We start from the raw sequence: 12,278 nt of genomic DNA, 5'->3' as shown, positions 1-12,278 counted from the left end.
AAGTGGGAGGATCATCGCACTAATGTCAGTGTGCTCACAGAGGCCAACATCTTCAGTGTTGAAGCCCTGATTATCCAGCACTAGCTGAGGTGGAGCAGGCACTGTGTGCGCATGCCTGATGTATGCTTACCAAAACAACTGCTGTATGCCCAACTCAAAGGAGAAAGGAAACGGGGAGGCCAAAAGAAACGCTTTAAAGACATCCTCAAGATAAATATCAAGAGATGTGGCATCGACACCACACACTGGGAGACAGCAGCCCAGGATAGGGATAACTGGCAAAGACTTGTCAGACAGGGAACGTCCACTTTTGACGAAAATCGCCTTGCCCTGGTCACAGAAAAACACCAGAAAAGAAAGAACAGACAACTATCACGCAGCAATTGTAGCCCAACCCTGTCTTCCAACACCACCTGCAACATCTGCCAATGACCCTGTGGCTCAAATATTGGACTCCTCAGTCACCAAAGAACCCATGAAAAATAAAATCCACGAGGGACCTCAAGGGATCGCCGATGATGTACTTGCCTGTCTTATCACAAATAACTGATCTATTTTACTTCATCCTGGTTTAAATCCAGACTGTTCCTCTGCAATGCCGTTTCCACATACTTCATTCTCCTCTGCAACATCTTGTTGAATACATTTCCTAGAACACTCAATAAGCTGATTCCTTGCTATTTACTGCATTTTCACTTATCCCCTTTTTAATAAATCGGTACTATTACTGCTTTCCTCCATTCGCTCAGCGCTCACTCTTCCTTGTAAATCTTATTAAACAGCTTGTGCATCAACTTTACTGCGAGTACTTTGCCTGTTTGCAACAGCTGTGCAGTCATGTTGTCACCTCCTGGCACATTTTCCTATTTCAAAACTTTTTATCAAGATCTTTACTACTTCTAAGAATTCCCATATCTGCTTTCCGTTGTTTGTATTGGAGAGCTTCTCCGAGACCATTTCACCTACTGTGTTCTGCACACTGTACAGCTCTTCAAAATACTTTCCATTTTCATTGCTTGTTCATCGTCAATTACTTTGCCTGTGCTTGTCTTTCACTCTTGATTTCTTCAACTCACATGTCCCACTCAGTTCTCTTATCTTGCAATACAACCTGTGCCATTTCTCTTCACATATTCTTTTGCTTCTTTACATTATTCACTTGTCTCTACTTTCCACTTTATCTCAAGGGCCTGTGTACTCTACAGTAAACTGAATCTACATTCTACAGCAAGATTCCTGGATTCTGTGGCACCCTCGTGTGACAGATGAAGTTCTGCAGCAGCTTCATTTAAATTTAAATATGGGGGGGTTAACTGAATATAAAAATGAACCAGTTCAGTAGTACCTCAGCTAGTCTGGTTTTATATTAACTCAATGTATTTTATTCCCACATTTTCAATATGCCAAAGATTTTTCCATTGACAATGCATAGCTGTACACACTGCCAAGCCACTCGGTGCACAGAAACTGCGCAGTTGCAGCACTGTAAAAAAACCTACCCCAGCAAGAGGGCATACGGCTTTCTGTGCCAGGGCTACAGCGCAGCAGTGCCAGTGTAGACACCCTGGTCGATTACAGCACTGTGATTGGCGGCATTTCGGCGGCGACGCCACTGGATGACGCTGCTTCTCGGCGGCATCTCAGCGGATGCGCGTCCACCAGCCAGTATGCGGGCGCACTAATATGCCCGCAGGCACCACGTTGGGGACCCCTGCCTTAAAGATATCTAGGATAAACAGTTCTAGACCGGTGCTTTAGAAACATGGAGTGGTCCTGACAACATGCTTTCAAGCTGCTCCTCTAGCATCCCTCTGAGAGGGATAGCTCAGTGGTTTGAGCATTGGCCTGCTAAACCCAGGGTTGTAAGTTCAATCCTTGAGAAGGCCACTTAGGGATCTGGGGCAAAAATTGGTCCTGCTATTGAAGGCAGGGGGCTGGACTCGATGACCTTTCAAAGTCCCTTCCAGTTCTAGGAGATTCGTATATCTCCAATTATTACCTTTATTACTATCCTATTCATTTTTATTGTGGGTATTTTGGTAGCACTTGGGAGCTCCAGTCAAGAATCAAGGCCTCATTGTGCTAAGTCGTGTACAGACAAGCAATAAAGATGACTGTCCCTACCCCCAAAGAGCTTATGGTCCAGGTGTCAGACAGGACACAACAGGTGGACAAAACAGACAAATGGGATGAGAGAATGAGATAACAAAACAAAGTTAAGCAGAAAAATAGAAGTCTCAGCTCACTATTTGCCTAACCAATAGATAGAGCAGCAAATTGTTCTCAAGCTGTTGGAACAACAGTTAAGTGGAGCCACACAAAAAGACTGCTTAGGCTTTTGAGTAGGACCCCAAGAAAGAGTAGTTAATGCTTTAGGGGAGCTCCTATTCAAGCATATTCCCATGACACTCCTGGGGTTGGGGAAATAAGGGAGGATTTTTAAAATGTATTTTCTTCCATTTACCCTCAAATGCAGTGGAGTGCGACTCATGCAGAGGACAATACATCAACTAACTGCTATAGTGTGGAAGCAGCCAAGGAGCAAAACCCCCAGCCCATGACAAAAGCATTTATCCTACTGCAGTAATCAAGCACTGGGATCTTTCCTTTCAACACATCCCTGCCACAGAGAGAGAGAGAGAAAAAGAGAGAGAACTTTACAACACTGGTCAAGTGATTTCCAGGCCACAGCCAGCAAGTTTCCAAGGAAATGTAGAGAAATGGGGGAAGCATTGTGTAAGTCAGCAACTGCAGTTTAGCTACTCAGTTAGTGCAAGAACGACTAGATGCTGTACTTTCTGAATGCTATCTACCACAGCTGTTATCCAAGGAGTATCACAACAATAATGTTAACAGGAGCAAGGATCTTTACTTTATCTGGGCCATGCCATAAGGAGGAACAAACTGATTTCCTTCATACAAGGCATCCCACCAAGGCCCGGCATTTCTCCCCGCAGAAACAGGAAGGCATAGCCTTTTCCTTTCAAACAGTATGGACACAAGCCAGAGTAAGGTACAGGAAAGCTGGCGCACAGGCACCTGTTATTAACATGAAGACAGAAACAGAAGATGGATTTAAGTCAAAGTGAAGAGGCTGCACACTTTCCATTGCTGGTAATTTGCAGACAATACATTTGAACTAGACGTCTGATCAGACTGAATCTTTAGGCCTGACCCAGACCTAAGTCCACCCCGACCCAACCAGGTCACATCATTTTTCAAACTAACTCCAAACCTTCCCCCTCCTCCCTGAATCTGAGTTGCCACCACTGTTGCCTTCTGCCCATGGGGTCTGCAGGGTAGCATACACTGGCAATTGCACACCCACTGCTCCCGCCATTCGCTGCCCCCTGCTGCACTGCATATATGCAGTGGCATACTCGCTCCGCACCATGCACCAGAAAAGGGGGGGGGGGGAATGGACACCAGGAGCAGGGCATACCGCTGTCAGCCATTGCCATGCAGACCCCATGGGCAGGAGAAGGAGAGTCGACCTGATCTGATGTTGAGAGGGTCTGGTTCTTTTCCCACCCAACCCAGACCCGACACATGTAGTCAGGGTCCCACTCTGGTTCAGGTCAGATCGCAGGGCTCTAATCTGAACAAGAGATATTTCAATACAACCAAACGCAAGGTCATGTGTCTTGGAACAAAGAATGCAGGTCACCCTTACAAGATGGGGGACTGTATCCTGGAATGCAGGATCACTGAAAAGGACTTAGGAGCAAAGGTAGATAACCAGTTAAACATGAGTTCCCAGTGCAATGCTATAGCTAAGAGGGTTAAATGCAATATCTGAATGTATAAGCAGGGGAATATCAAGTAGGAGTAGGGAGATGGTATTACCTCTTTGTACTGTATTAGCGAGACCATTACGGGAATACTGTGTCCAGTTCTGGTGTCCACACTTCATAAAGAATGTTGAAAAATTAGAAAGTGTTCAGAAAACAGTTATAAGAACAATATGAAGTCTAGAAAATATGCCTTACAGTGAGACTTACAAAGCTCTATCTATTCAGTTTATCCAAGAGAAGAATTAGAGGAGACTTGATTATGTTCTACAAGTACCTACATGGGGAAGAGATTTCTGATAGTAGAGCTCTTTAAAAATCTAGCAGATAAAGGCGTAACAAAATCCAATGGCTGGAAGCTGAAGCCAGACAAATTCAGACTAGATTTAAGGTGAGAATTTTGACCATGCGGGTAATTAATCATTAGAACAATTGACCTAGGGACATCTGAAGTCTTGAAATCAAGACTGGATGTCTTACTAAAGCTTCTGTTCTGGCTCAAACAGAAGTTATGGGCTTGATGCAGAGATTACTAGGTGCTGGTGTTTGGCCTTCGTTATGCAGGAAGTCCGACTGAAGATGACCATATTGGTCCCTTCGTGCCGTAAAAAATCTATCCACTATACAGCACTGCCAATTCATTTCTCATAAGTGACCAGACAACTAGCCTCTCAAGCACTACCAACCTTAGCTAGACTTGAACCAGACACCTAGATGTGAAAAGGCTAATCATTATCTCATAATGATCACTATAACAGCGTTTAAAAGAGAACTGGATACATTCATGGTGGTTAAGTCCATAAATGGCTATTAGCCAGGATGGATAAGGAATGCTGTCCCTAGTCTCTGTTTGTCAGAGGGTGGAGATGGATGGCAGGAGAGAGATCACTTGATCATTGCCTGTTAGGTTCACTCCCTCTGGGGCACCTGGCATTGGTCACTGTCGGTAGACAGATACTGGGCTAGATGAACCTTTGGTCTGACTCGGTACGGCCGTTCTTATGTTCATTTTTCAAAGAGAACAGATGCCCATGAAGACAATTGTTTATAAGCTGAACACAGTCTGAAGCATGGTTTTCCCAGAGACCGAGTTAAACTTCACTCACACACACACACACACACGTTCTAAATCCAGGGCTAAACAGCCTAGAAATCACAAACATACACTCCTATCCAGTATAAAGCATGTAATTTACCTGGGCATGAACATGAATCTAGAGCTCTGAAAGCAGGAAGAGCCTAATCAGCAAACACTGTTCCAACACCCACCCCTCTGCTTTCTGAGTAAACTGCTTTCCTGCTGCTTCTGAGAATCTCATTACCTTCCACAGAGATGACAAGTGACCAACCCTATCAGTTTTTTTAAATATTAAAAACAGGCCACGTCAAAGAAAGACAATTGTGCCTCATTTCGAAACCTAGTAGTCCTAAACTGTTTGCATCTATTTAATGATAACGGTAATGTATAGTCATGCATCCAACTAACAGAATTCATACTGACTGTTCCTAGAGGACTGCATGAGGTAGAAAGTGATATGTGATGTATGAGGGCCTTCTGCACTTACAGTAGTAACTACGACAACTAAAAAGCAAATGTTAAAAACTATCTTAAAGAGCCTTTTTGCTATGGGCCTTTTGAACCAAGTGTGGCATGCACAATAAAACCTTCAACGATTATCCAACAAAGGAACGCACACAGAGTAGTTAAATGCCATGAGTTACTGACCTCGGGAGTGAATACCTCTATTATGCATCAACATGTGTCTATGCAGTCCAGTCAGATCTCGTTTATCTCTATGCTGATTTCTGAACCGTAATCACTATGGTGCTCTTTCTAGGTGCCACATGTTAATCTGAAGTTATTTTTATCAAAAAAACAAATGGAAATTGTATATAGACTAGAACTGAACAGACAGGAGTACACACAGTGAATAGGAACCCCTTAGAAGGGAAAGCCTGCCTGCAGGTAATCTACGCCAAGACTGCATACCTCACAGGGTTCTCCTCTCCCACACTGCACTTGATTGCTTGTCATTTAGAGGTAAAAGCAAGTTAGAAACTGGATCACCAGGGCTGCCACATTTCTGCAATGCCTTCAAAAATTACCCCACTTGAAGGCACAAACCCTATTTCAAAAGGACTGCAGAGATCCTGTTTCCTTTCTGAAGTACCAGGTACATGTTCTCTCTCTCACCTCAGGACTCAAGAGTTCCAAGAGTTTGACACTGTTAGTAACAGACAGTTTTAATACCAAGTAAAATTATTGGTTACTAACACAAGTGAAATTTACCATAACAGTATTAAAATTAACACACACACACACACACACACTACTCAGCACTCATAAATCAGCCATTCCTCCTTTTATTCCAGGGACCCTTATCTTCACTTCTTAACTGAAGAAGTATTTATTTGGAAACCTGCATTCATGAGTCTTCTGATCAGGTTCAAACCATTCTGAATGCAATTAATACTTTTGGGTACCGCCAGCTATAGGATCCATCCAGATGCTCATGACACTGCTGGATGGGATGCTTTCAAGAGGCAAGTTATGCTTCGGTTGTTAAAAGCTGGCCTGCATCCAACCTGAGAGCATTTTTGCAACAACTTTTTCTGCTATGTAAATCAACTATATTTTTGTCTCCCAGTGCTCATAGGATTCCCTTCTATTTTCTTGTGTGCGCATTTGAATTCAGTGCTGGTGAAAGGTGCAGGACTGGCAGCCCTGAATGCTGAAGGCCACTGTTTAGCTACAGATAGTGACAGTAAAAGCAGCAACAGCACAAATTTCTCTGCTATACCTCAATCCTGAAATACAGGGACAATCACTCGGAGTGGAGGTATATCAGTCCAAAAAATGACCTACTCCTCTACTGAGACTATCAAGCTGTCAGCAAAGGAGTCAAGTGCTTATGCAAGGCCAACATTTGTCTATTGGGAACCAGACTGAGACAGACAGATTTGGAGGTGAGTGGGGGGGTGGGGGGGGCGGGAACGGGACTAGACAGCAAAAAAATTCAGCTGTCATACTTTCATTCTCTCTCTCCCTGCCAAGACATGATCAAACGCTTATTTCCCCAAGAATGTCAATAGGGCAATAGTGAAAAAAATATTTTTAGACTTGTGATTTTTCTATGCAAAGTATGCAATTTCTCCTTTTTATCTTTCCCCCTTATATTCTGGGACAGTGCTCTTTGCAGTCATTGGGGAGGTGGCTTTAAAACAAAAAACAACCAAAAACTACATTAAATCTGAAATTTCCCAAACAGATGACGTCAGTATCCACAATAAACAGTGAAATAATCCGCAGCTGGTGAACAGTTGGCATCCGTTTTGAAATAAACAGATTGTTGTTTAGTCATCTTAAACCTCTCTGAAAGCAATGGGTTTCAGAGAAAGTGCCATGTGCCATCCTGACTCCCTGACACATCAGTTGAATCTAACTCATGAGCAAGATTCTCAAAACTGATGAGCATTTTTCCATCAACAGTGTGTGTCATTTATTACAGGGTTTGCACTAACCTAATACGTTATATATTCTTGAGGACATCACTTACTGAAGAAGCTGAAAACTTTAATTTAACGTTCTAAGTTTCGCCATGTGACAAACCAATCCCGTGCAATATATGTGAAATTTAAAGCATCATGAACTAAAACTGATTATCTTCTGTCAAAGAACTAATCAAAGCTAACAGCATATAGGCCCTACCTGTGACTACCAACAAGTTTCACCGAGCAGTAAGTTCTAATGTTTTCCTCATCGCTGGGAAGGAGGGGATATAAAAACAGACCATTTCTGAAGCCTTTTCCTTACCTGCAATTGCAGTTTCATCCAAATGGGTACCTGGGGGCCTCTCCCCCTGTCCTTGGTGCAGAAGAAAACCACACAGGATCCACACTGCTACTCTTGACCACACATCCATTTCTGTATAATATTACGGACTTTATCCCTTTGTATGTCAGCTCTTCCTCAGCATCAGTCCCCAATGGATATGTTCGAGTTTCTTAGTTCACTCTGCACCTTTATATCCCAAAATGGTGTAGGAAGTAAAGTGTCTGATATCCCAGGAGCAGTGCCAGATTAATTCCAAAGGCTACAGAAGTAAAGGATGGAGATACTTTGAGGTTCTTTTCCCCTCCTCCAGCATACACTGAAATTTTGCCCTAAATCTATGGCTTCTCCCAAAAAATGGCCTCACAATTAAATTGATCTCCAAATAAAACAAATTTTAAATTAGCCTCGCTAGCCCTGAAGAAAGTTCTCTTAAGTCTTGTATTTTTAAAGACTAGTTAAGATAAAATATACCTAACATTTTTGGTATTAAAAAGTACAAAAAAAAAATTCATGAATGATTTACCAGCAAAGTCTCGACTCAAAATGCTGCAGCATCCAAGTTTTAACTATTCGCAGTCAAGCACAGCTTCAACCCACTTGCAGATTCCAAACCATTTAGCAAGACTAGAATAAACCAAACTTGTTTAAAATAATTTTCTTTTGGTCAGCTAAACGTCTGTGCATGTGACAACTTAATGCTTTAATTTAAATTTCCAATAACATGCATTTTAATCAGATACTTTTAAAGAGCAAGATATTTGCAAAGACACTAATGCACATTCTTTTAGAGATGCAGAGAAGAATTTTTAAAAACCCAGCATTAAAGTGTTAAAGCGCCCCACAGGACACAATCCTCTATTACAGTACAAAATATAAAAAACATGCGAAACAGGGCCACCTTATTCAGCTGGAGACTAACAGACCTGGACTCTGCCAGGTATCAGGTAACCTATCCCTTCCTTTGCTTCTTGCTAACACTCCCTTAAAAAAAAAAATATGGAAGAACATCCATTATCCGGTCCTCTATTCCCACTTCAGCAGCACAAAACTGCAGTAGTTTTACCACCTGAAACAGGTTTGTCTTGTCTGCTGTCTCCCAGGATTAGTATCTTTACCCAAGGTAGATTTCTCAGTTTAATCCAAAAAGCCTCTGAACCATTTAATCCAAATTTTGGTTTACACTCAGTCTTGATCAAGATTTCTTTTTATGCACTTCAGCAAATCTCAGTTTATCATTGGGATTTCCAGGTCACTTTATTTTATCAGCAACTCTTCTGACTCAAAAAATTGCCAGAATCTCTCTTCGTTTGGCTCAATTTATTTCCACCACAGCTCTCTTTCGAGAGTTGATTGATGATCTATTGCAGACCTGTTGGATACGATAGGCTATGTAAGGATTTTTTTCCTTTTATCCCAGTTTAAATCAACAACATCCATTCAATCATGGATTTTCCCAAGAGAGTCTGTCCGAGCAGAACATAAGAAATCCCAGCAGCGTTCAGGATGGCTCTCACTCGTCAGACCTAGCGCCTATCAACTCCAGGCTTCTCCAGGGACAGTCTGCTCATCCAGTAGGCCAGGCTTCTCCCGGGATTAGTCCTCGTTGCTCCTGGGGCAGCTCTCATGCGGTAGGCCTGGGGTGTCCTGGGACAGGCCAGTATCGTTAATGCTGGTTCTAGTCTCTCTGCTCAGAACCCCCTCCCTCCCCCAGCCCTAAAAATTCCTCCCAGGCTAGCCCTTCCCCCACATACCAGTGCTCTCACCCAGGCCAACTCTTAACCCCTTTTCCCCCTCAGCAATAGTCTCACCCACACTAACCTCCCCCTATCCCCTCAGCAATGGTCTCACCCAGGCTAACCTTTAACCTCACCCCCTTCAGCAATGGTTCCCCCCCAGGCTAACCCTTAACCTTTCCCTCCTTCCCCCCCCCCCCAGCAATGGTCTCACCCACAAGAACCCTTAACCTCCCCTCCCCCCCCTCAGCAATGGTCTCACCCAGGCTAACCTTTAACCTCACCCCCTTCAGCAATGGTTCCCCCCCCAGGCTAACCCTTAACCTTTCCCTCCTTCCCCCCCCCAAGCAATGGTCTCACCCACAAGAACCCTTAACCTCCCCTCCCCCTATCCCCTCAGCAATGGTCTCACCCAGGCTAACCTTTAACCTCACCCCCTTCAGCAATGGTTCCCCCCCCCAGGCTAACCCTTAACCTCTCCCTCCTTCCCCCCCCCAGCAATGGTTTCACCCACAAGAACCCTTAAACTCCCCTTCCCCCCCCTTCAGCAGTGGTCTCACCCAGGCTAATCCTTAACCCTCGCAAGGGTCTCACCCAGGCTAACCCTTGACCCCTCTTTATTGAGCAATGGTTTCCCCCAGGACTAGCCCTTCCCCGCCTCCCCCCAGCAGGAATGGTCTCACCCAGCCCACCCCTTGACCCCTGGCAATGGTTTCTCCCAGGCCGGGCCAGCCTTCCCCCCTCCGCAATGGTCTCTCCCGGGCAGCCCTCTCAGCACCAGACCCGCCGTCGCTCCCCCGCGCCCGGTAGTTTCTCCCGAGGCCCCTCCCCCGGCAGAGGTGTCTCCCCTCGGGCGGACCCCCCCGTCCCCGGTTACCCAGCTCTCGCCGCCCAGCTCCGGAGCGGGCTGAAGCGCCGCCGCCGCCGCCGCACGCTCGGACACTGACAGCGGAGGCGCCAACCGCCGCGCCGCCAAACGGGGCGGGGCAGGAACCAGGAGAGGCCCCGCCCCTTCCCGCTGGCAGCCAATAGGCTACGACCGCCTGGCCCCGCCCCCTGGCGGGCTCCGCGCTGCCCGGCAGCGGCCTCTGGCGGTGAAGGGCGGGAGCTGCAGGCGGCTGTTCAGGGCAGAGCGCGCGAGCTAAGCAGGCTCAGGCGGGGCCGGCGCTTGGAGGGGAGACGGCGGCTGTCCCGAGGCCAGGCTGGCTGTTGCTGGGGGACAGTGCGCCCCGCTGCCTGGCAACGGGAGGCCGGTTGTGGCTCCTGCAGACCCCCAGAGAGCAGGGGCCCAGCACGGGAAGCCCCAAGGTCCTGAACCCTGAGTGTCCGCCCAGGGGGAGACACACACACACACACACACACCCCAAAGCCTCTGCCCTGTTTGTGCAACAAGAGGATGGAATTGAGGGCTTGATGATTAAAGCAGGGCATTTGCCACAGGCTTAGGGCCTGATCTAATAAAGAATTTCAGGTATGGGGCCATCACCGACTCATGCCATGTTGGCTGGGGCTGTCATTTTAACAACATTGTCACAATCAGCAAATAACGTTGTTCTACGTCTGGATGTGCAAGGGATCTATCCTTGGTTTTCCTCCAACATGACCATAAAATTTTGATTGTCAGTGTGCCCTTGGCCGAATTTAATCACATTTCTCTTTTTTCTTTCAGATGCTACTATGGTTGTGTGAAAGCTGCTTGGTGATAATATTGATTGTTTGCAGTAGCAAAAGATTTTAGATTACTATTGCCTATTACTGGTGCTCCAAATGTGTCAAAAAAGATGCAATCTTCGGGAGACAGGTCCATGAGCAGAGACATCCCATTCCTCTACGGACAGGGGCAAGTGTGCGCTTTGTCAGGAGGACCCAGGTGCAGAGTTGACTAATCCAGCAGAATCAAAACGAGAGCATGTTAGATCTGGCTATCATACTCCAGCAGTTTAACAGGACCAAACTGAAAAAGCTGTGGACCATCCTGAGGAACCGCTGACGAAATACACGTTTCAGCGACCAACACAAAGGACCTCCAGGAAAAGAAGCATGCTTTATTTGTGAGACAAACAATCCAGCAGAAGACCTCCATGAAGCTTCTACCCTGGGCATTAATAGGCAAGTGTGCACTGCAGCTGCAAGACCAGTGCTTGCTTGCAAAATCAAGGGCAGGGGACTTAGTGGCCCAAAAGGCAAAGTATCACGCAAGCTGCTTGGTGTCTCTCTGCAACAAAGTCAGGGAGAAGAAAACTGAGCAAAGCAACACAGAGAATATGTCTCACGGGATTGCCTTTGCTGAACTGATAGCATACGTTGGAGATAAAACTAAAGACTGGAGCCACATCTTCATTCAGATAAGCAGACCTCACCAGGCTCTATACAGAGAGACTAGAATAGCTGAGGGCAACATTCACAGCACTGAACTAAAATCACACATCATTTCACGCATTCCAGATCTCCAAGCATGCAGAGACAGACATGATGTGCTCCTTGCCTTCAACCAAGATACTGTCATGCCCTCAGAAAAGCATGTGAGGAAGACGGTGACAAAGACGCACTTCACCTGTCCCAAACAGCAAAAATTTGAACAAACATATGCCAAATGAAAACACAGTTTATAAGAACATAAGAATGGCCGTACCGGGTCAGACCAAAGGTCCATCCAGCACAGTATCCTGTCTACCGACAGTGGCCAATGCCAGGTGCCGGAGAGAGAGTGAACCTAACAGGTAATGATCAAGTGATCTCTCTCCTGTCCTCCATCACCACCCCCTGACAAACAGAGGCTAGGGACACCATTCCTTACCCATCCTGGCTAATAGCCATTAATGGACTTAGCCTCCATGAATTTGTCCAGTTCTCTTTTAAACCCTGTTATAGTCCTAGCCTTCACAACCTCCTCAGGCAAGGAGTTCCACAAGTTGACTG

General features: G+C 45.7%; 1 protein-coding gene across 4 annotated transcripts in view; it reads right to left on the bottom strand.

The window, feature by feature from the left end:
* The window catches only part of STIM1 (stromal interaction molecule 1), a 173,770-nt gene extending 163,432 nt beyond the window's left edge, over positions 1-10,338 (bottom strand). Inside the window, exons 1-3 of one of the 4 annotated variants that reach the window (XM_045023808.1) lie at positions 10,237-10,338; positions 8,150-9,270; positions 7,606-7,885 (exon numbers count right to left, since the gene is read on the bottom strand). In XM_045023808.1, the coding sequence (XP_044879743.1) occupies positions 7,606-7,714 (109 nt within the window). In that variant the 5' untranslated portion in view covers positions 7,715-7,885; positions 8,150-9,270; positions 10,237-10,338. Of the gene's footprint in view, positions 1-7,605; positions 9,271-10,236 lie in introns of all 4 variants that reach the window. The other 3 variants (XM_045023819.1, XM_045023826.1, XM_045023834.1) reach the window with 3 other exon arrangements.
* Between the last annotated feature and the right edge of the window lie 1,940 nt (positions 10,339-12,278).

Source organism: Mauremys mutica, chromosome 1, assembly GCF_020497125.1.
Source record: "Mauremys mutica isolate MM-2020 ecotype Southern chromosome 1, ASM2049712v1, whole genome shotgun sequence".
Taxonomy (NCBI): Eukaryota; Metazoa; Chordata; order Testudines; family Geoemydidae; genus Mauremys; species Mauremys mutica.
Note: the sequence above shows the minus strand (reverse complement) of the source record. Positions and strands in the feature narration are given on the sequence as shown.